We start from the raw sequence: 24,587 nt of genomic DNA on the forward strand, positions 1-24,587 counted from the left end.
TCTGGCTTCCCCAATTGACTTTGCTGATCAGGCCACAAAAGGGGATCATGTGACGCCGGGACACCCCCACCGACATAAATACATGTCAGTTGCTAAGCATCTGAATTTTGATCACGTGACCATGGGGATGCCGCAACGGTCACACGTGTGAAAAAAATGGTCATAAGTCACTGTTCTCGGAGCCATTGCAATTTCAAAAGAATGGTTCTACGTCAAGGGCTACTTGCATAATGCAGCGGAACACACACACACACCCGCCCCTTGAGCATATTGTGTAGATGCAGCCTTAGACACGTGAGTGACTACTATCAAAGTGGATATTTCAATACTGGAGGACTATCATAAACAGAAAGTGGAAATGGAAGCAGAGTCTGCCCCGTGCAAAGAACATGCGACAAGGAGCCATCATCACCCAGCAAGAAAGAAAAAAAACCTTCAATACAGTTTCACAGTTTTTTTTATTATTATTATTCTTGAATTGTTTTAAAAAATAAAGCCTCTTTGATTACATATTATTCACACTTATAAATAATCAACAAGAGAAATCAGTGAGAGCATTGGAACCAAAGTCCTTTATCCATAGTTCCCAGAAATGCATTAAAACTCGGCATCTGGCAGAAGAGGTATTTCATAAGTCTTATATTTTATAAATATATTTATATTTCATATTTATAAATCAATGGCAATTTCTTGACCATTCCCCACCACCACCACCACACACACCAAAAATATTTTCAGGTGATTTCTTATTTCAAACTTCTATTTCATCCTTGTAATCTAAATATGTCGGGATCTTCCTTCATCCAGCATTAATATATTATTTTAGGTTTGTCTTGTTTTTCCAGTCCAGAGTTCACCGGATCTCTTTTGGACAGGTGATTGTTTTTGCGTATTAAAGTGAAAGATAAAACAAATAGGCTGGAGAGATACAGAAATATTGGGCCAAAAGTAATTTTTCAAGATAATTTCCAGGCAAAATTTTCGTTTCACACATCATATAGTGGATGGTTGGTTTTGCCTCAAGTGTTGTAGAAACACAATCAATTGTGGCTTTAAAAAAAACCCCATGTTTTACAGTAGGTCACAAAAAGGATGATCTTATGGGAAAAAACAGAAAAGTAGGATAAGATTTTATTTGTATGAAGCATAATTACTGAAAGAGCAATCCAGTTTGCACATCTCAACATAATTCATGCCCGCTAAATTGGCCAGTATTTCTAATAGGAAATGATGTCAAATGTTACAGCAAGGTGGGCTTCTAACCGTATGTATCTAGGGGCACGACGGCTCAGTGGTTAAAGATGCTGAACTGGTCAGCTGAAAAGGTTTGAGACCCGAGCACTGTGCAGCGGGTGAGCTACCGTCTTCTGCTCCAGCTCCTGCTCACCTAGCAATTCGAAAACATGCAAGTGCGAGTAGATTAAATAGGAACTGCTTCAGTGGGAAGGTAACATTTTTAAAATCGCTTTGCCCAGAATGGTATTTCAGCATACAAAGACATCTACATTTTTTTTTTATGCATGAAAATTCTCCTTGGGTACAAATGCAAATATCCAGGGAGAATTTCTCGCTCAAAGACTTCTCACTTGCCTTCACAGAAGGAAGAAGGAAGAGACAAGCCCATAAAGCAGGGGCCTTCAAACCTGGCCCTTTTATGACTTGTGGACTTCAACTCCCAGAATTCCTCAGCCAGGCACGCTGGCTGAGGAATTCTGGGAGTTGAAGTCCACAAGTCATAAAAGGGCCAAGTTTGAAGACCCCTGCTGTAAAGTTTCTGCCAGGGGGTGAAAATGGGGTAAAGGAAAAACCACAACACAGCGGCTCTCGTTGTGACTTTTCAGACCCTCTCTGTAGAGGCTCCCTGTGCCTGACAATCACCTTTGTCCAAAAGGCTAACAAGATAATAGGGAAAGGTTACTTAAAAAAAAAACATGACTGAAAAAAAATGGACATTTGTTTATCCAAAATCTCAGTGAAGCGCTATCCTCCTCTTCTGAGCTTTCAAGGGGGGGGGGATGTAAAGCCCCCCCCAGCCCACTGAAAAGTAAACAACAACAACAAAGAAATCACAATCAATTTTCATCGCAGATTTTTAAAAAAATATAATCAAAAGCATAAACATTAAAATGCTGGGATTAGAAAAAACAAACAAACATTCATCACCTGTAAATACCAGCACATTATCCGATCTATCATTGACTAGTGCAGCGTTTCCCAACCTTAGGAACTTGAAGATGCGTGGACTTCAACTCCCAGAATTCCCCAGCCAGCTATGCTGGCTGGGGAATTCTGGGAGTTGAAGTCCACGCATCTTCAAGTTCCTAAGGTTGGGAAACGCTGGACTAGTGGGACTGCGAGACTCTTTTCCACAGAAGACCGCAAAGACAAGGATGCTTTCGCACTGCTGTCTCCTTCAATCTCTTTCCTTCAGAATGCAACACTTCCGGTGCTACAAGTTTGAACCAAATATGTTCAATTGTTCTCTGGTATCTTACTGGACCCTCACAATGAAATGATTCTGAGCTAGCAGGTAAAAGAATAGTACTTGCTTTCAGTCTCTCATTAAGTGCCTTTTTATTTCCTAAAGCTGCTCGATTCAACTGACCATCTCAAGTGGCTGCTCTCAAGATAACAGAAACGCAAAGTCAGATCCATCAAATCACCTCAGATCGCTGTCTAGAGCAGGGGTCCCCAACCCCCCCCATCCGTGGACCGGCACCGGTCTGTGGCATGCCAAAAAAACAGCCCACGCAAACTAGCGAAACCCCATTCGCGAGATGCAGGCAGCACACAAAACCATGCCCTCTCCGGTCCGCGGAAAAACCTTTCAACATGGAACCGGTCCCTGGTGCCCCAAAGGTTGTGTGTGGCGGGGTGTTGCTGCTGGCCTAGGGCCTCGGGGAAGAATACACAACTCCTTGTTGTCAAGGAGCCCAGGAGGAGGAAGACTCAGCTCAGCGACTTAGCCCAGCAGACGAACTGGGACATTCCCATCAGCAGCTCACCCACGGAATTTGCCAACAGGAACTCTTTATCATTGCCGGTGGCCCATATAAGCCTTTAAAGATTTAGCACCTGTTCTCCTGCTTGGATCTGTCCTCTTTAAATTCAGGAAACGCTAGGACTTTGACCCACTTGGCATCACTGCCCTGCCTCTGGCACTCGTGCCTTTCCGCGCTCCCCATTTATTATTTGCCACTTCAGCCCACCAAAACGTCGATGCTCCCCAATTGAACAGGTGACTGGATTTGGCCTGTGTGACTCACCTTAGAGCAGTGTTTCTCAATCTCGGCCACTTGAAGAAGTATGCACTACAACTCCCAGAGTTCCCCAGTCAGTGTGGCTGACCGGGGAATTCTGGGAGTTGAAGTCTAACACTGGCTTAGAGCAGGGGCGTCAAACTGCCGGCCGGCGGGCGGGCCGGATGCATCATAGCGAAACCGCGCCCACCCCATTGCCGGCAATGGCAAAAAAGTCGCGGTACGTCACAACACATCACGTGACGTTGCGAGTTTGACACCCCTGGCTTAGAGGATCCAGTCTAGGCTAACAGCATAAAATAAAGTTTGTTGTGGAGAAACCCTTGAACATAACATCAAGAATGTACATTCCTGCCTGTCAGGAGACATCAGTACTTAATACGTCAGCCTCTGGCAAAATATTAAGTTCCATTTGATGTCCATTCACGGTCATCATTTCCTTATATCACGGCATGGCACTGTAGCCAGAGTAAAAAACCCCAAGCATTTTTTTTTCCTATTGCTTCTATTTTTACCCCAAATTTTTTTTTTGCCTAAATGATCAGGCTGCAAAAAAACGAGCAAGCAAATGAAGAAACATAAAATAAAGAGGGGGGGGGGGAGGAAATCAGGGAATAGGGCTGTAAACTTTTTTTAGCCTTCTAGGAAACGGTGGTCTCTAGCGTGTCTTTGGATTTATTGGGATTTCCTGCCACCTTGGGTCTGCGTCCATTCGTTAACGATTTCGTCACCAGTGAAATAATAAAGCGGATATTTTTAAAGCTCCCCGTCAGGGTCCTTTGGATGCTGGAAATGTCAAAGGCCAAGCAGAGAAAAGCCACCCCAGCGGAATCAACGAAGCAGAATTCCTCCTCTCCCAGAGACGCTGCTTGGAGGCGTCAAGTTTTTCACCCCAAGTTTTTCCCCGCTGAATTCACCTTTTCCATTAAAAGGAGGATGTGCTCGGCGAACTCTCGAACTGCGCCACGGCCGCCATTACATCGACAAATGTAGCTTGCAGCTTTCTGTGAAGCCGGACAAGCGTCAGCAGGGACGGCACTCATGCTGGCTTTCTTCAGACACTCCACATCCGAGTCTTCATTTCCTGCAGTGACAAGGGGGGAAAAAAAGCATCTTCAGTAAGTGATCGCATGCTTTTTAAAAAAAAAAAATGGTTACATTTGTTAGAGGCATTTCTGAGGTAGTTAAAAAAAAAAAGGCGGGATTGCAAACCAAAGCCTGGCCTCTAAAAGCCTTGGAATGCATTCGTTCTAAAAGCTGATTTTGAATATAAAAAGATTATTATTCAATATATGTGGAAGTGTCCTATTGGTTGGTTTTGGAGGGGGGTTTTTTTGGACTTGCATTTACCAGAAATCGAATTTGAGGTTGATTCTGGTTTCACCCACTTCTTTTTCCACCCACTTTCCAAAGCACTCTCTGTACATTCAGAGACCTTTTTGCCTTCACAGACTTCCTTCCATCATCATCATCATCATCATCATCATCATCATCATCATCATCATCATCATCATTATTAAAAAAGGCATCAAGCAGGCCTTCCTCCCAGTTTGTTTTTTGGACTGGGAACAGAACGTAGTTAGAGAAGCTTCCGAGAGATGGAAAGAGGCACAACAGAAAGCACGCGCGCACACACACACACACACACACACACACACACCATGACAGGTAATCCTCGGCTTACAACCACAAATGAGCCCAAAATTTCTCTTGCTAATTGAGTTTGTCCCATGTTACGACCTTTCTTGCCACAACTGTAAAGCGAATCACTTAAAATTGTTAGGTTGGTAACAACAGCTGCTAAGCGTATCTGGTTTTGATTGCCAGAAAGTCATCACATAATCCTGGGACACTGCCACCGTCATAAAGGTGAGTCAATTGCCAAGCCTGAATTTCGATCTCCTGCCCATGTAGATGCTGCAATGGTCATAAAACATCGTTAAGTCCCTTTTTCCGGGCTGTTGTAACTTTCAAAGGTCACTTAGGGAACAGTTGTAAGTGGAGGACTACTTTTTTTCTACTTCCAACAGTTGAGATAAGCTCAAAAGCCCTCCCCCGGGGGAATAAAGTAGAAAAAATCAGAAACCTCGTTTGCAGAGGAAGCCAACTTTTCAGAAAAACTTCCAGCAGAGCTTTAGTCAATGAAACCAGCAACAGCATTTGGAAAGGGCCTAACCTAAGTACGCAACCTCCTTCCAGCACAGCCCCATGGCCTTCCGCCATTTCTCCACGACGCCCAGCTTGTCTGTCACCCCGACTTCCAAGGTACAGCCCAACTTCGAGGTGAAGAGCGCCTTGGCGGAACAGACCCGCTCGGAGATCAGCCGCACCTAGGGTCAAACGAAAGGGGGTTAGTGCTGAGAGAAGGGAATATTTGTAGTTCAGGGTCGAAGCGAGGGCTCCCTGGTGCTCTTGGAGCTTGAAGGTTTTCTTGCAGACGTTTCATCGCCCAACTAGGTAACATCATCAGTGTCAAGCAAAACCTCGTGTGCATTAGCACCTTTGATACTGCAAGAATGTGTTGAAATCCCATAACCTGTTTTCTTGCTGCTAGAGCAGATGGGGAAGGCATCTAACTAGGACAATACACCCCAGCCCTAACCCCGTTAGCCTTCCGTAAAGCTTTAAAGACCTGCCTCTGCTCCTGAGTCTGAGGTAATAATATATATTATTAGTTTTTATAGGATTAGGAATAAGGAGGGGTCAGGGTTGGGATTTGGGTTAGGATAAGGGTTGGGGTTAGGGTTTTTCCAAGTAGCATTCTCAATGTTTAGCAAACAGCATAGTGTCTGGGTTCATGTGTTTAAAAAAACACCCAATGGTAATAGTTAATTATCATAAGGTAAAGGTAAAGGTTCCCCCGCACATGTGTGCTAGTCGTTTCCGACTCTAGGGGCCAATGCTCATCTCCATTTCAAAGCCGAAGAGCCAGCGCTTGTCTGAGGACATCTCCGTGGTCATGTGGCCGGCATGACTAGACGCCAAAGGCGCACGGAACGCTGTTACCTTCCCACCGGAGTGGTCCCTATTTTTCTACTTGCATTTTTACGTGCTTTCGAACTGCTAGGTTGGCAGAAGCTGGGACGAGTAACAGGCGCTCACTCTGTTATGCGGCACTCGGGATTCGACCCGCCAAACTGCCGACCTTCCGATCGACAAGCTCAGCGTCCTAACCCACTGAGCCACCGCGTCCCTTCAATTATCATAAACAATATGTTAATTAATCGCTCAATAGCTTTCTTCTTGCTAATATATATTCAAAGTTACATATCACATTCCTTTCTCTCTAACTCGTTTTTCTAGCCATTGATAAAAATTATCCCAAGTTCTAAAATACACTGAGACTTCTTTCTCCTTTATCTTTAAAGTCAATCTATCCATTTCTGCACAGTCTAAGATTTTCTTAATTAACTCTTCTTCAGTTGGTAAATTTTCATTTTTCCAATGTTGGGCAAATACAATTCTTGCTGCAGTTAGTATGCATAGAATTAAATATACACAGTCTTTCTCATAATTTGCTCCTATTATTCCTAACAAAAATAATTCTGGCTTAAAGTCTGTTTTTTAGTCATTTTCTTCTCCAACCATAAATGTGTTTTCAACCAAAATCTTTTTGCTTTAGGGCATGTCCACCAGATATGGTAATAAGTACCTGGTCTTTGTTTGCATTTCTAATACTTATTTGAAGTATTTTTAAACACTTTTGCTAGCCTCACTGGTGTCATATGCCATCTGTAAAACATTTTATATAGGTTTTGCGTGTTTTAATGGTTTTTTTTATTCTTTTGTTTTAAAGGGTTTGCAAGATTTTAATGGTAATGTAGGTTTTTGAACTGTGAGCTGCCCAGAATCGTTTGAAATGAAATAAATAAATTGAATTGAAATAAAATAAAAAGTTAAATAATAAAACAACAAAATAAAATAATAAATATTGCTAACTCCCTTCCTCCCTGTCTTCATGATGTCTCCATACTCTCAGGCCTTGTCATTTGGGCCTCCACCGTGAAAACTAAAAGTCAGCCTTATTTCCAATAAAAGGCAAAGAAACGTTGTGACCTCCCAACCCTGAAAATCTATCCCCAGGGACAAGAGTTAAGATGTACCTTGACTCCTCTTTTCTGAAGCTGGTTTATTCCAACAGCATCTCTGACGTCATATGAAACCATCTCTTTTCCATCTTCAGAGATGTAGATGTGACCGGTGGTGAGGCCTCCGTCAATGGTACAAACCAGAAGCTTCACTTCTTTTAAGGTCTCTTTCCCAAAGTAGCCATATCTGGAATACAGATGCACGACAATCATGGGGAAAAAGGGAAGTAGCTCTGTTTTACGTGTGTTGCTTTCTATGGGCAAGGAGAAGGCTGGATGACCAAGAGGGAAAAAGAAATGCATAATTCCCACTGAAGAAATAACAGAGTTGGAAGGGACCTTGGAGGTCTTCTAGCCCAACCCCCTACCTACACCATTCCAGACAGATGGCTGTTCGATCTCTTCTTAAAAACCTCCAGTGTTGAGCACCCACAACCTCAGGAGGGAGCGGTTCCACTGGTTGATTGTTCTAATCGTCAGGAAATTTCTGCAGCCTGCTAGTTATTTGGCATGTGGGTGCAGACGATTCACATATGTTCCTAAGATCAGAGAGACTCAAGTTCTAGCCCACCCTCAATTATCAAATCTTACTGGGATGTCCTTGGATCAGTCCTTCTATCTGCCCAACTCATCTCGTAAGATTTTTAGGTGAAGATAATTCTGGAGGACAAATATGTAGATTGCCTTGAACCCTGGGAAGAGCAAAAATCTTGCAAAAGAAAGACTAATATTTATTTGGGGGAGACATCCTTCTCTTCAAGCTATATGGACTTGTTCTGGAACAAGGGGATTTAGAGAAAAGAACATTGTAGCTCAGGACTGAAACGAGGGGGTCCTTGGTGCTCTCTGAGCTTGGCGGTTTTTTTGCGGACGTTTCAGTACCCAACTAGGCAACAGCATCAGTACTAGGTGTTCTTTCCCAGCCCACGTGAGTCCTTGTTATGCTCACATGGAGAATATCCAAGGCAAGCAAACACAGTGCACAGAAACTCGATCCTCGACATGAACAGTTGCCTTCGGCAACCAGCACCTCCCACACCTTCCCTTTGATAATTCAGCCAAGGCGTGGCTTCCTAATGCCTTCTCCTTTGCCTTTGGAGCCACCCCATTGCATTCCTCTGTCCTGCTCGCTTTGCTGGCCGGCGCTTTCATGCATCCGGGATTTGCCCCAACTGTTCTTCATCAGTGTCCAACTCAGGCTCCCAGCACAGCTCTGTCTCAGCCTGAGCGCGAGTAGAGGGGCCAGGCTCCTCATCCGCCTGTAAGTCTTGGAGCTCCTCAGAGCCTTCTTCTGACTCTAATGTCACTCCAGGCCCCTCCTCCTCATCTGATTCCTCAAACTCAGCTGCCGGATCCACTGGCTGGCGAGGAATCACAACAGAAGATAGTTTAACTGCACTCCCTTCAAACACTGATGCCTAGTTGGGTAATGAAACATCTGCAAGAAAACCAGCAACCACATAGAGCACCAAGAACTCCACAAGGGTACCTCGTTGTCCTGCTGATGGTGCATCCCGGCATTATAAGATCTCTCAAAAGGCGGAGACACACGAGAAAATCAGTTTCTGAGTTTACCTCAGGACCCGCTGCTCGGCAATGGGCCAGTCTATGTCAACATCTATGTCCACACTGTGCTCAGCTCGCATTTCATAGTAGGCCATTTTCCCACCCTAAATAAAATGGAAACCATGGGTCAGTCGATCGTGCCCACACCAGAGGGCACACCCTGAATGCTGGGCAGGGTTTCCACAGGGGTTATGTACAAGCACAAGTCTGCAGAGAAGAGCCAGAAATTGCAAACCAACCCAATTTGCAGGCAAATCTCCCCCTCCTTTCCTTTTAGAAGACAGAGACGTTATGGAATGAGAGCCCTGTGACTATCTTAAATACACCGAAACTGTGAAAGATTAACTGTCATGGTTCTGACAGATGAAACTCTTCAAAACAACTTTGAGGCACTGTTTACCGTAAAAGATCTTTTATTCGAGTAGCATAATATTGGCACTTACATAATCGAAGCCAAAAACTGAATTCCCCTCCCCTGGGCACATAGTATCAAAGCACAATTCCCTCCTCCAATTTACATAAATCACATTCCCCAATTAGCTTGAGGTGCGGGCTTCCTCTCCAGCTCTCCAGCCCACCAATTCTTAATCAGCTCTGGGTTCAGTAACCTTGATTCTCACGCTAAGTTTAGTGTTGTTATGTCTAGCTGGACTCTCATTCACATCCCCTCCTCCCAGCATCATCTAACTCTAAAAGCGAAAGGGAAAAAATGGCTACATTTCTATCTGTTGTCAATGCAAAAACATCTGATGTTAGCAGCGTTGGCATTAACATTATAATCAGTCATGGCAAACCTTTTAGAGACCAAATGCCCCAAAACTGCCCCCCCTGTTCTGCCCCCCCCCCGCAGGGCCATCCACTGCTTCCACGGCCCGCCGCAGATCACCCAGGCAGCCTAGCAATGCCATGGTGGCCATGCCCTCCTCCCGCACCCTGTAGCACCATCTGCACGTGACGGGATGTGAGGGCGGAATCTTGTCCCTGCTGCCCAGCTGCCATGTCATTGGTTGCGCTGCTCCATGTGGCTGTGCCCAGAGGAGACTCTCCTCCGGGGGGGGGGGCTGCTGGTGAGGAGGGGTCTGTGAGGGAGGCAGGGCTGGGGTGACAGCGCGCATGTCCACAGAGAGGGCTCCGAGTGCCACCTCTGACACGCGCACCATAGGTTTGCCACCACTGGTATACATCATTAGCTTCTAGATCCAATATGGAACAAAACTCATAATTGAATTGAAGAAAACATTTTGTTAGGAAGCTTCCTTACAAGAAAAATATTTATGCTAGACTAACGTAAGTCCAAAACTTAATAAACCTTGTGTCAATTGCTACAAATGAGCGAGCGAGGCCCCATGCAAGCAAGCCATGCAAGCAAGCGAGGCCCCATTCACGTATGTGCGGGATGCAGGCAGTGTGTGAAACCATGTTCCCCCCCCCTGTGGAATCACCCCCACCCCCCATGGAACTGGTTCCTGGAGCCTAAAAAATTGAAGACCGCTGCTCTAACTAATGGAAAAAGGTCTAATGAAAAAAAAATCTAATTAAACAAATAAATCCAGCTTAAACAAAAGTAGGGAAGAATTATGAACACAATATTCCAAGTAACTGACTATGACTGGTCTAGTAGTTCAAGGGTAAGGAACCTTGGCCCTTTTATGACTTGTGGACTTCAACTCTCAGAATTCCTCACTCAGCATGGATGGTTCAGGAATTCTGGGTATTGAAGTCCACAAGTCATAAAAGAGCCAAGGTTCCCTACCCCTGGTCTAGTTCAACTATTTTCTTATTCTTTTTTCTTTTTTAAATAAGATGTTGGATTTAACATTATCAGGACTCACTGCCGCAAGAATTAACAGAAAAAGATCATCTGGACTTCCTATCTGGATGTCAATAGTTAGCCTAGCCTTTCCTTCTCTCCCTTCCCCTCCCCCTTCCTTCTCTTTCCTCTCCCCTTCCCTCCCTTTCCCTTCCCTCTCCCCTCTCCTTTTTTCTTCCTCTCTTCTCCTCTCCCCTCCTTTCCCTTCCCTTCTCTCTCCTCCCTTTTTCTTCTTCTCCTCTCCCCTCCCTTTCCCTCCCCTCTCCTTTCTTCCTCTCCTCCCCTCTCCTCCTTTCCCTTTCTTCCTCTCCTCTCCCCTCTCCTTTTTTCTTCCTCTCCTCTCCCCTCCCTTCCTTTCCCTTCCCTCTCCTCCCTTTTTCTTCCTCCTCTCCCCTCTCCTTCTTTCCTCTCCTCCCCTCCCCTCCTTTCCCTTCCCTCTCCTTTTCTTCCTCTCCTCTCCCCTCCCCTTTCTTCCTCTCCTCTCCCCTCCCCTCCCTTCCTTTCCCTTCCCTCTCCTTCTTCCTCTCCTCTCCCCTCCTTTCCCTTCCCTTCCCTCTCCTCTCCTTTTCTTCTTCTCCTCTCCCATCTCTCCTTTTCTTTCTTCCTCTCCTCTCCTCTCCTCTCCTCTCCCCACCCCTCCCCTCCTTTCCTCTTCCTCTGATATTTTGGTTCTACTTAACAAACAGTAATCTATCTTCCTCCTGAATCCACCTCCTTAACACTCCGGATGGAATAACAAAAACATAGCTTAATTCATACCAATTGTGCTTCTGCATCAAAAATAGTACATAGGGATCTAAATGCCATCTATAAAACATTTTGTAAAAGTTTTCTCTTAAATTTTGAGCTTGTGTAAATTTTACGTTGCTCACCCAGATCTTTTCCCACGTGTCCATTGTAATAACTTCTTGAATATTCTGGGCCCATTTTATCATACAGTCTTTAACAAGTTCTGTTTCTGAGTCAATTTCTATCAATGCAAGATATATCCGTTTAATATGTGCCGGTCCCTGATTTCTAATTTGCTTTATCAAATTTTCATCAGTCCTGGTAAAACAATTTTTCTGATCTTCTTTCCACCTGGCCCGTAACTGAGTATATTGGAACCAGTTTTGAACATTTAGATCCCAAAAAGCTCGCAAGTATGTATCCGAATTATCAGCCTAAATGTTGGAGGTGCGGTGATGAAGATGCAACATATTTTCATATATGGTGGACATGTAAAAAGGTTAAGGCCTTTTGGATAAAAGTTTGGTGGAACATGCAGAAGATTTTTAAACAGAGGATAAAGTTTTGTCCGCAACTTTTTTTGTTGGGAATAATTACAGATGCTACAGTTGTGGACACTAAGTTGATGTTGAATTTAATTACGGCAGCAAGACTCTTGATAGGTCAGTATTGGAAGAAAGAGGAATTGCCGTCTATAGAAGAGTGGACTTTAAAGGTTTCCGACCTGGCAGAGATGGCGAAGATTTCGGCCTATTTGAAAGATCACTCGCAAGAACGCTATATTATGGAATGGAGAAAATGGATTGAGTTTATCCAGAATAAGTATAGGGTTAAGAAATTTTATGTAGCATTTGAATAAGTCTTCTTTCTTTTTTCTTCTTTTTTTTTTCTTTTAGTTTTTTTTAATATATATATTTAATATTACTAAGGTTTGTTTTATCCTATATAAGCTAGAGAGTGATGGATTTTAGAGCTTATAGTTGTTAGTATATGATTGTATATGATTGGTTTTTTTTATATATATACCTTGTATTTAGCTCTGGGAAGTCGGGGGGGGGGAGGGGGGGAGGGGGGAGAGGTAGGGGGGAGGGTGAAGGGAGGGGGAGGGGGGGTTTTAAAGAAAAATTGTATGTTAAAACTTTTCAATAAAAAAAAAATAGTACATAGGGAAGTCTTTTTTGGAAAAAACAAAACAAAATATAAGCCCTCTCTACTATAGCCTTTCAGCTGGGGTGGATTTGCCAATATTTTAGATGGCACCGTTGTATCGTGCTACAGCTAGGAATGTTGTAGGAAGATAAAACAGGAAGATACATCTGGCCAGTGATTCCAGGGAAGTGGGATTGAAAGTCTCCCTTCCTCTTCTATTTCTTGATTTTAAAAAAATCACTCTATCAGCAATTTGCCTTTGAAAGTCAAACCACCCCTTACGGGAGGATTTTAAGAAAAAAAAATGAGGAAAAAAAATTCAGCCGGTCCCCAAATTGGAACTGTTAGTTAAAGGATAGCCTCGAAAGAACTGAGTAACTTCTTCAGAAACCCAACTCAGAAGTGCCGTGGCACAAGGAAGGACAAACGGAATTGGCGCGCCCACCTGCAAATATCCCTTTTCAATTAAGGCCCTTTTGGCAAAGTAAAACGATCCATTTTCATATAGTTCACCATCCCAGTCCTGCCGTCGGGGACGCTTGGCGGGATTCAGGTTTTGCGGGACAGTTACTTCACTGACTGTTAAAACAAGAGGGGGAGGGGGGAGAGAAAGAGTTGGATTCAGTACCATGGGAATTGCAAATGTCACTATGCTGTCCCTCTCACTCGCACACTAAACCGTGGTTTAGTGAGTTTATTAATACAGGTAGTCAGTGCTTTTTTTGTAAAAGAAAAAGGTGTCGGAACTCACACATGTCACACAACCCGCCTTGCCTACCCTACAAGTTTCCATCCAAAAAAGGTGCCGGAACTCCGTTCTGAGCGTTCTATGACAAAAAAAGCCCTGCAGGTAGTCCTCGAGTCACGAGTGGAACGGAGCCTGCCCGTTCCACTCGTAACTCGAAAACTCGTAGAGTGAATCTCGTTCCTTTAGCGCCGTCACTCTCTCGCTCGTTAAGTAAACATGGGAAAGGGCGGGGAAGGCCATGGAGTCCCCACACCAATCTTTGGCCTTTCCACAGGAGAGAATTTTAGGCATCAGGGAAAAGACCCTTGCCCAGTCGTGGCTGGATGTTGCAACAAAGCTGAGTAGACTGTACTGAGAAGGTTTGGATGTAAAGGTGAAAGTCGAGGTTTCTCCTGCCCAGTTATGTCCAACTCTGGCGGGTGGTGATCATCACCGTTTCTTAGCCAAAGAAGCCAGCTTGTTCAAGGCTGCTAGAGGGTTGATGTGAATAGGCACCTATCTGAAGCTTTTATTAGCAAGAATATCCAGTCTGAAAGATGCCCAAGCTTTACCTCCTTTTTTAATTTCGCTCCATCTGAACTGGTGCCGCCGGACAACCGAAAACACAGAGTCAAAGCCGTCCTCCCGGATCATTTTGACCACTTTGGTGAGGTCGGTGGGATGAAGGCATGGGGAAGTTGCCTGGATGTTTCCTACAACATCAACCTCTGGAGAAATGAGAGATAAATATGGAGGAGATAAGAATCTTCTAGGTCGGGGGTCCCCAACCCCCAGTCCGTGGATCGGTACCGGTCCGCGGCATGTCAGCAACCGGTCCGCACAAACAAGCAAAGCCCCATCCGCGGGATTCAGGCAGCACACGAAACCACGCCCCCTCCGGTCCGCGGAAAAACCTCTCTCCACGGAACCGGTCCCTGGTGCCCCAAAGGTTGGGGACCTCTGCTCTAGGTTGCCGTTAAAATGTACCAGAAGATATATGGCATATATTTAGGGGAAAACCCAAGCAGAATATTATTGCAATTTACATTGTTTAGAATCCTCACTGTTTATTCAATGGCATGGTCACAGCAAATAGAATTCTGTTTAGATAAATAGTTAATATCCGGTTTTTAAACTATTGATTTGGGGGCTAATTCAGGTAAATAAAATGTCCGTATGAAGCAGATGGCTTTTACGATTATTTCTTTGCCTCCATATATTTTGCTGAAATAGGAGATGCTTCCCGAATGCAATAGTTAAACATTTAGTACTCCCGATCTATCTCTGTCACTAAGGGGAGCTCGGAAGCAGCAGAGACAAAGAATTCCATTGTAGATTAAAATTACGTTCAGTTAATATATAAGCAAGAAGATAAAAAGGGATTTTTGGGTTATCCTTGATTTACAACCTAATGACCGTTCAGAAATATAACAATACTGAAAAAACAATGTGATTTATGATTACTTTTCACACTTACAACCGTTGCAGCATCCTCACGATCACTTGGCAACTGGCAGATATTTATGACGGTTGCACTGTCCTGAGGTCATGCGATCACCCTTGGTAACCTTCCCCAAAGTCAGCCGGGGGAGGTCAGATGCGTGCTGCCTGATTCGCTTAACAACGGCAGGGATTCATTTAACGAATGTGTTAAAAAAAATCACAAAAGGAGATAAAACTCACTTAACAGCTGCCTTGTGTAGGAATGGAAATTTTGGGCTCAACTGTGGTCATAAGTTCAAAACTAACAGAATGACAGAGTTGGAAGGGACCTTGGAGGTCTTCTAGTCCAACCCCCTGCTCAAGCAGGAGACTCTGTACCCAGCGGTGTCAAGCCCAATCGCATCGTGGGCCGCATCGTGACGTATCAGTATGTTTTTTGCCGTTGGGGAGCTGGGGCGGGCGTGGCCTGCGCAGGCCGCATCCGGCCCACGGGCAGCGTGTTGGACATTCCTGCTCTATACGATGTCAGACAAATAGCTGTCTGATCTCTTTAAAAACCTCCAGTGTGGGAGCATTCACAGCTTTTGGAGGCAGGTTGATCCACTGATTAATTGTTCTAATTGTCAGGAAATTCCTCTTTAGTTCTAGGTTGCTTCTCTCTTTGGTTAGTTTCCATCTGTTGCTTCTTGTCCCGCCTTCAGGTGCTTTGGAGACTAGCTTGACTCCCTCTTCTTTGGGGCAGCCCCTGAGATACTAGGAGACTGCTATCAAGTCCCCCCTCGTCCTTCTTATCATTAAATTAGACATACCTGTATTCAAATCCAGAGAATGAAAGCTGAAAGATCTCCCAAAGCAATACTTTAAAAAAACAACAACCAACAACTCGTAATTTGTGAGCACCAACATACCCTCGTGATATTGGAGAAACTCCACAATGGTGTCCAAAGAGGTAGAGGAATCTTTAGACACTTCAGAGCTCCTCCGATGAACCTGAGCCCCAAACTGTTTGGCAATTTTCTCAATTTCATCATGATCTGTGGAAACCCACACACTGTGGGGAGACAAAGGGAGTAGCCACGTTATTGCCCGTGAGGGAAGTTGGTGACCCAGCATGACAAGCCTTAAGGTAGGAGTCAAGTCTTTATCTTCTATCTCCCCACTAAATCTTTTGGAAAAGAGAACAGTAACCACTCTCTTTCGACCAACGGCTTTCAGGAAAATCACTAGGGTTGGGCCTTAAATTTTCAAATCTGTAAAATGGGCACATCGTGTTTACAAACGGAAAGATTGTGCAGCACTTCAGATCTGGAGGCAAGAAAAGGTCATGAGAGGATATGAGGGTGTACATCTAGCACCCTTTGAGGGAAGTTGGTGACCCAGCATGACAAGCCTTAAGGTATGAGTCAATTCTTTTATCTTCTATCTCCCCACTAAATCTTTTGGAAAAGAGAACAGTAACCACTCTCTTTCGACCAACGGCTTTCAGGAAAATCACTAGGGTTGGGCCTTAAATTTTCAAATCTGTAAAATGGGCACATCGTGTTTACAAACGGAAAGATTGTGCAGCATTTCAGATCTGGAGGCAAGAAAAGGTCATGAGAGGATATGAGGGTGTACATCTAGCACCCTTTGCAATGCTGTAAGGCTGCTGCATTTCCCCCCCCCCCACACACACCCCTCAAAGCATACAGTTACTGCAGTGGATTCCAGAAAAAGGCATGTTTAATTTAAGGTGGTCCTTTCTTTCTGCCCACGTATGCTTTGAAATACTTTTTACCCTTTTATACCAAGTACTGCGCAACCTCAGCAAAAAGTTAATTTTCTGTTTTGCCCTCTTTCAAGGAACCAGAATAGGAAGATAGTTCTAACTATTTCAGAGAAAGAATCTGAAAACATATGGTTTCATTTCAATTCCCTGTCAAAACAGACGCTCTGAAATACCTTAAGACTTACATACTGTTTCTTAGTGCTTGACAACCCTCTCTAAGTGGTTTACAGAGTGAGTATATTTGGGCGTCCTCCTGGATTCACGGCTCAGTTTTGAAGATCATATAGGAACCGTGGCCAGGGGGGGCTTTTGCCCAGGTTCACCTGGTGTGCCAGTTGCGGCCCTATCTGGACCGAGATGCCCTACGCACAGTCACCCATGCGCTCGTGACCTCCCGGCTAGACTACTGCAATGCTCTCTACATGGGGCTGCCCTTGAGGACCCCTCAGAGGCTTCAACTGGTGCAGAATGCGGCCGCGCGAGTTGTGATGGGAGCTTCCCGATACTCCCGTGTAACACCTCTTCTCCGCGAGCTACATTGGCTTCCGGTTGCCCTCCGGGTGAGATTCAAGGTGCTGGTAATGACCTATAAAGCCCTAAATGGCTTGGGTCCGGACTATCTAAGGGAACACCTGCTGCCGGCATCAACTTCCCATCGTTCTGTGCGCTCCCACAGGGAGGGCCTTCTCAGGGTACCGCCGGTTAAGGAATGCTGGCGGGTTATTCCCAGGGGGAGGGCATTCTCTGTGGCTGCGCCGGCCCTATGGAACCAACTACCCACGGAACTTAGGATTGCCCCCGACCTTCGTTCATTTCGCTGGGACCTGAAAACCTGGCTCTTCGAGATGTCTGGCCCAGACTGAGGGGTTTTTAATTTTTAATTGGATTTTGGATTTTAATTTTCAGGGCTTAAATTTAATTGTTTTGATTTTAATTTTTGTATTTTATGTTTTAATTGCCTTGTAAACCGCCCTGAGTCCTTCAGGAATAGGGCGGTATATAAACTCAATAAATAAATAAATATTGCCCCCAACCATTTCGGTCCTCATTTTACAGATCTCAGAAGGATGGAAGGCTGAGTCAACCTTGAGCCGGTCAAGATCAAAATCCAGGCTGTGGGCAGAGTTAGCCTGCAATTCTGCGTTCTAACCACTGTACCATCACAGCTGTTATAATAAACAGAATATCCTCTTAAGTTAAGTAGCACACGGTAGCACAATACCTTACAAGTATTTGTTTAAAGAAGTAAATTTAATAAGGACTGATTTTGGACGGCTCATACTGTCCATTGAATTAAATAACAATAATGCTAGTCCTTGACTTACAACCATTCATTCAGTGGCTGTTTCAAGTTACAACGGGACTGAAAAAAAGTAACTTACGATCATTTTTCACACTTATGACCATTGCAGCATATCCCAGGGTCAGATGATCAGAATTTGGACACATGGTAACTGGCATGTATTTATGAGTCTTGCATTGCCCTGGGGTCATGTGGTCACCATTAGTAACCTTCCCGGTTGACGCACGGCAAGCAAAGTCAATGGGGAAAGCCAGATTCACTTAACAGCTGTGGCAAAAAGGCATAAAATGGAGCAGAATCACTCAGCTTACTTTAACAACAGAAATTTTGGGCTCAATTGCGGTTGTAAGTCAAAGACTATCTGTAAAGCGTATAAAGCACCTAAACGTTTCGTTCAACGTTTGAATGGATTGCCATTTTTTTTTTAAAAAAAATTCTCTTAATAGGTTACACCAAAACAGGAACGAAAAGGGGATTTTCTCAGCTTTGCTGACGTATAGGGCTGCCCAACTCACACACAGGTGACTCTGTGCAGCTTATATTTTAAAACCCACCTACCTGGACCGAGATGCCCTACGCACAGTCACTCATGCGCTCGTGACCTCCCGTTTAGACTACTGCAACGCTCTCTACATGGGGCTGCCCTTGAGGACCACTCGGAGGCTTCAACTGGTGCAGAATGTGGCCGCGCGAGTTGTGATGGGGGTTTCCCGATACTCCCATGTAACACCTCTACTCCGCGAGCTGCATTGGCTTCCGGTTGCCCTCCGGGTGAGATTCAAGGTGCTGGTGATGACCTATAAAGCCCTAAATGGCTTGGGTCCGGGATATCTGAGGGAACACCTGCTGCCAGCATCAAGTTTCCTTTGTCCAGTGCGCTCCCACAGGGAGGGTCTTCTCAGGGTGCCGCCGGTAAAAGATTGCCGGCGGGTAACACCCAGGGGGAGGGCCTTCTCAGTGGGTGCGCCTGCCCTCTGGAACCAGCTGCCCGTGGAGCTGAGGACTGCCCCCGACCTCCGTTCATTTCGCCGGGACCTGAAGACCTGGCTCTTCGAGCTCTCTGGCCCAGGCTGAGAATTTTAATTTTAATTGGGGTTTTTATTTTTTTCAGGGATTGATTTAATCTTTTTAATTGTTTTTAACTTTTGTATTGATTTTTGTTTTAAATACCCTGTAAACCGCCCTGAGACCTTCGGGAAAGGGCGGTATATAAATCCAATAAAATAAAATAAAATAAATAAATAATAATAAAACCCCACAAAGCTTCATCCCATTCTACTTGAAACCTGCAACCTTGGCTCTTTTATGACTGGTGGACTTCAACTCCCAGAATTCCTGAGCCAGCTCTGCTGGCTCAGGAATTCTGGGAGTTGAAGTCCACCAGTCATAAAAGAGCCAAGGTTGCCTACCCCTGTGCTAGGAAATTCATATTACTATTTCTCTATACCCACATCTGCTGGAATCCGCTGGAAACCTTTGCAAGAAACTTGCCTATTAAAGAGCCACCAGCAGCCCATCCTAGATTTGAAATTCCATGGATATCCACCTTTTGATTCTGATTAATTACTTTGACTATGGCTTGTAGGAAAACCCCTAATAACGAATCAAATAAAACCCGGAAGTTTCCGCTGGAGACAAAAGAACTATAGTTTCATTTTTAAAAAAAATGGGAGGGGGCGAGGAGAGAGAGGGGAGGAAAAAAAAAAAAAAGAAACGTTGACACTCGCGCATGCGCAGACCTCTGAAAGGCGCCGGAGTCGAGCGCTGCCCTCAGTACCCAACCGATCAGCGGAACGCCAGCCAGGAGCTTAATGTTCTTCAGAGGGATTCCTTTGCTGCCGCCTCGAGCCAGGATCAGCGCCGCTATGTGAGGGGAGCCCAAGTCGGCATCGCCCGACGGCCGGGAAGAGGAGACAGCGAGCGAAAGAGAATCCCCGGCCGTCGCAGCCATGGTTTTTTCTGACAGAATGAACATAAACCGCCCTGCCACGTTTAAGGCCCGCCCCTCGCGCGGGCCGCGCTGGCACGTCCGCCCATGAGAATGCTGGGAGGTGGAGTTTTCGGCGCAGAGAGGAACCTCGCCGCCGCCTCAAGGCTTCAGAGGCCGTAATAGGCGTTCTTTTCGGCGCTTGCCGGGAAATGTAGTTTCACTGGGGCGATGAGAGAAGGCAAAGGCCGTTCCAGTGGGATGTCGGGAAACGTAGTTCAGTGGATGGATGAATCGAAAGTTGGCCCTGCTGGACGTGAGGCTAAAGCCGTTCCTCTCGAGATGGGATGGACTACAAATCCCATGTTCCGGCTAAGTGTGATGTCTGTTGGAGTCCAATTTATCTGGAAAGCACCTGGTCGAATGGGCTTGGATGATAAAGAGTGCCCGAAGTTCCTTCAACCAGTAGAGATTAGATTAGATTAGATTAGATTAGATTAGATTAGATTAGATTAGATTAGATTAGATTAGATTAGATTAGATTACCTTTATTGTCATTTTTTCCCTGTGGGCACAATGGCACACATTAAAAATGAAATGTAGTTGCTTGCTCTTAAGTGTACACATACACAACACATTTAAAAACATACTGTATACAACATACATATTACATATAAGTAACATAAAAATATTCAGATCCTGAAGCAGAAACTCAAATACTTTGGCCACCTAATGAGAAGGAAGGACTCACTGGAGAAGAGCCTAATGCTGGGAAAGGTTGAGGGCAAGAGAAGAAGGGGACGACAGAGAATGAGGTGGCTGGATGGAGTCACTGAAGCAGGAGGCGTGAGCTTAAATGGACTCCAGAAGATGGTAGAGGACAGGAAGGCCTGGAGGAACGTTGTCCATGGGGTCGCTATGGGTCATACACGACTTTGCAGCTAACAACAACAACATAAAAATATTAATCACTGTCATAGTGATTAATGGCATAGAAGCGTTATAGAAATGGCATAGAAGCGTTTCATAGGTGGCTTCAGAACTTAAAAGTTGGATTTTAGACGGTCCTCGCCTGGAGAAAATTGTAGATGATACCTCAGCAATCTTCTCCAACACCAAAGTCCTCACCCAAGATTGGGCTGAAACTAACTATATTATGCAAAAACTAGTTCTCTGGAAAAAGCTCTAATGCTGCGAAAAATGGAAGGAAAAAGGAAGAGGAGGATGACCAGCATCAAGGGAAATGGACTCAGTTACAACGGTGTAACAGTTGGAAGACCTGAAAAACCAGGTTAGGGATAGATTATCACAGAGAGAGAGAAAAAAAATCTATCCAATGTGGTCACTAAGAATTGACAGTGACTTGATGGCACACAATAAATCAGTTTCTTTCCAGGCAAGCCATACAGTCCTCAGAGAAGTCCATAATCCAGGGAGAAGTGAAAGAAAAGGGCAGAAATCAACCAGAAGTGGACAAATTTGGTTACAGTGGTGATGGGTGCATTATTGGAAGACCTGAGACCAAATTAGAGACAGATCATCATGAAGAAAATCTGTGGTGTTTCACCTACTAGGCAATTCCAAATGCCATTTAGTTCACTCTGTAAAATTAGATGTGGCTCAGGAAGAGCATTTGTTGTTGTTAGCTGCGAAGTCGTGTCCGACCCATCGCGACCCCATGGACAACATTCCTCCAGGCCTTCCTGTCCTCTACCATCTTCTGGAGTCCATTTAAGCTCGCGCCTACTGCTTCACAGGAAGAGCATACAGTGGGCTAAAGTTTGGGTCTGCTGACATCAACGGCCCTGGATCAGCTGCATCCTGTTCATTGTCTTTATCATCCGAGTCTAGAGAGTAGGATTCTGGTGGATCTGGAATTGGCAAGTCCTCACCATGGGGTACAGGACGCAGTGCGGACGGAATGTTTGGCTATTCCATGGTCCACTTCTTCTATCTTGAGATCCCTTTTGCAATTGGGGAAAACCATGCAAAAATAGCAGTTGCTACTATGATTGGTGGGTTCCCTCCACACCATTTGGACTGTGAAAGGCGTGGACTTTTTCTTCTTGTTTAGCCAATGATACAAATGAGTTGCACGTGGAATGCAACAATAATGAGGGGCCCAACTCTTAGTCCTGATCCCCAATTTTGCATCCAAAATATAAGTGGTATGCCTTTTTTTACCACTGCCATCGTATTGCATTTTTGAGATGCAAATCATGTAACCTTGCCTCAAATATAGCAGAGGTTATCTGCATTGTTTACACAATTTTGTGGCATCTTGGCTTCTGAGGGAAAATATCACTCACCCGTTCCTTGGAAATGTTAGTTAGACAGTAACACTTTCACAAGCCACCAGATGTAACTGTATGATGCATAGATCTGACCAAGATAAACGTACCTTGCAATAAAAGAATAATAAATTATAGTTAGGTAATAATCTTTAAGGGACGCGGTGGCTCAGTGGATTAGGAAACTGAGCTTGTCGATCAGAAGGTCGGCAGTTTGGTGGGTCAAATCCTGAGTGCCGCGTAGCAGAGTGAGCGCCTGTTACTCGTCCCAGCTTCTGCCAACCTAGCAGTTCGAAAGCACGTAAAAATGCAAGTAGAAAAATAGGGACCACTACGGTGGGAAGGTAACAGTGTTCTGTGCGCCTTTGACGTCTAGTCATGCCGGCCACATGACCATGGAGATGTCCTCAGACAAGTGCTGGCTCTTCGGCTTTGAAACGGAGATGAGTACCGGCCCCTAGAGTTGGAAACGACTAGCACGCATGTGCGGGGGAACCTTTACCTTTACCTTTAATAATCTTTAGTCTCAAAATAAATTTATATACTTCCGTGTGGTACCATTTTCATTGTTCTACTGTGGTTTGTCAAGATGTTAACGAGCATCATGATCATTAGACACCTCCCTCCCTAATAGGCAAATATACTCGCCTGTGTATAAATCTTTATTGTGAAATATCTTGAAAACTTCAGCCAACCAGCACCTTTATCACCTGTTTTCTAATTCATCTGATCAAAATATGTAAGAATTAACACATGTGAACATAACCACTCCCATAATCTAGTCAATGTTGTTACTGCATATTATTCTCAAACACTTGCTACGGCAATAGTAGAAATGGGACAAGTAAGAGTTTGCAGCTAAAATATATATGAAGACGTGTCCTGCTACTATTACCCTTGCAAGTCTTTTTTACTTCCAGCAGAGGGCAGCCTTTCCACACAGAAGAAAACTGCAGGCCTCACACACATTCTGAGAAATGGAAACAAGAATTAAAAATTAGCTCTTCTGGTTTTAAAGTATTGCATGCCTTCTTGTGCACAATGTTTGCTGTGGATATGATCTGGCACACTGGAGTGTTTGAATTTTGATCACAAAGACTACGGAGATGCTGCCACCGCCATGTGAAAAACAGTCATCGTCATTCATTTTTTTCAGTGCCATTGTAACTTTGAACGGGTCACTAAACGAACTGTTGTGAGCCGAGAACTGCCTGTAATTCAAAAATGGACAAATGGAGTGAAGTTGAAATTGTTGGATTCCCCTGACCATAATGGAGTTTTATCACATTTATCACATGGAGAGCCAATTTGGTGTAGTGGCTAAGGTATCAGCTGGAAAACTGAAGACTCTGAGTTCTAGTCCTGCCTTGAGCACAAAGTCACCTGGATGACTTTAATTAACTATTAATAGAATAGAGCTGAAAGGGACCTTGGAGGTCTTCTAGACCAGCCCCCTGCTTAAGCAGGAGAACCTATACCATCTCAGCCAAGTGACTGTCTAGCCCAGGTGTAGGCAACCTCGGCTCTTTTATGACTCATGGACTTCAACTCTCAGATATGCTGACTCAGGAATTCTGGGAGTTGAAGTCCATGAGTTCTAAAAGAGCCGAGGTTGCCGACCCCTGGTCTAGCCTCTTCTTAAAAATCTCCAGTGATGGAGCTCCCAGAATTTCTGGTGGCAAGCTGTTCTGCTGATCGATTGTCCTCACTGTCACGAAGTTTCTCTTTAATTCCAGGTTGCTTCTTTTTTTGGTCAGTTTCCAACCATTATTTCTTGTCCTGCCCTCTGGTGCTTTAGAGAATAACGTGACCCCCTTGTCTTTGTGGCAGCCCCTCAAATACTGGGATAAGCCCTTCAAATACTGGAATTGCACCAGTCACTTTCTTTCAGCCCCAGGAAGGAGGCAATGGCAAATCACTTCAGAAAAACCTAGGCAAGTAAACCGCAAGGACTTCTCCAGACAGTCTTCGAGAATCAGACACAATTAAATCAAAGGAAAGAAAGAAAAAAGTGTAGCTTGATTTTTAATTTTAGGAAAGAAAGCAAAAGGGTTGGGGGGTTTACTCCTCCGCCAACGAGATACGACGCAACTTCCTGTTCCCCGACATTTGCAGTGATCTTCTGCCTTTAACCGAACATGAACAGTTTTTGATTTTTTTTCCTCCCCCTTATCAAGATTAGCTGAAAATCTCAAAAACGAAGCTCTTGAAAAACCCTTGAACTGCCCTTTTTTGCCCCAAGTACATTTGTAGTGAAGAAACAAGATATTTTTTTTAAAAAACCAACCAACCGCCCCCCCCCCCAATCGTTTAAGTACATAATTTTTCAGACAAACTCTTCCCACTTTCCTGTTTTCTAGATTTTCTGAGTGGCAAAAAGAAAAGAAAAACTTAAGAAGAGGAATCTCTTATGCTCCAGAAACCCGATAGGAGGCAGCAGCTGATCTTTCCATCACCTGTCTAAAAATAATCTGAGTTCCTTTTCTTCTGGCAGAGTCGCCTCTGTCGCCCGAATGATATTGGCCA

The 24,587-nt window shown here is 44.5% G+C and overlaps 1 protein-coding gene across 1 annotated transcript; it reads right to left on the reverse strand.

Moving 5' to 3' along the window:
- Positions 1-439: 439 nt before the first annotated feature.
- On the reverse strand, positions 440-19,946 carry CMAS (cytidine monophosphate N-acetylneuraminic acid synthetase). The gene is made up of 9 exons (XM_081330549.1): positions 19,583-19,946; positions 15,681-15,823; positions 13,902-14,057; positions 13,048-13,181; positions 8,924-9,018; positions 7,364-7,535; positions 5,437-5,590; positions 4,178-4,344; positions 440-1,387 (listed from the first exon to the last, which is right to left on the reverse strand). Exons 1-9 carry the CDS (start codon positions 19,816-19,818, stop codon positions 1,358-1,360), a joined length of 1,287 nt encoding a protein of 428 aa, XP_081186675.1. The 5' UTR covers positions 19,819-19,946; the 3' UTR covers positions 440-1,357.
- Between the last annotated feature and the right edge of the window lie 4,641 nt (positions 19,947-24,587).

The sequence above is a fragment of the Vipera berus genome, assembly GCF_964194415.1.
Source record: "Vipera berus genome assembly, chromosome: 6".
Taxonomy (NCBI): Eukaryota; Metazoa; Chordata; class Lepidosauria; order Squamata; family Viperidae; genus Vipera; species Vipera berus.

Coding starts and splice junctions, on each gene's coding strand:
- CMAS (XM_081330549.1), bottom strand. CDS start 19,818: ATGTTCATTCTGTCAGAAAAAACCATGGCTGCGACGGCCGGGGATTCT. Junction 7,536..8,923: donor GCCGAGCAGCGGGTCCTGAG/GTAAACTCAGAA, acceptor TCTGTATTCCAG/ATATGGCTACTTTGGGAAAG. Junction 4,345..5,436: donor GAAGGAGGTTGCGTACTTAG/GTTAGGCCCTTT, acceptor TTGTCACTGCAG/GAAATGAAGACTCGGATGTG.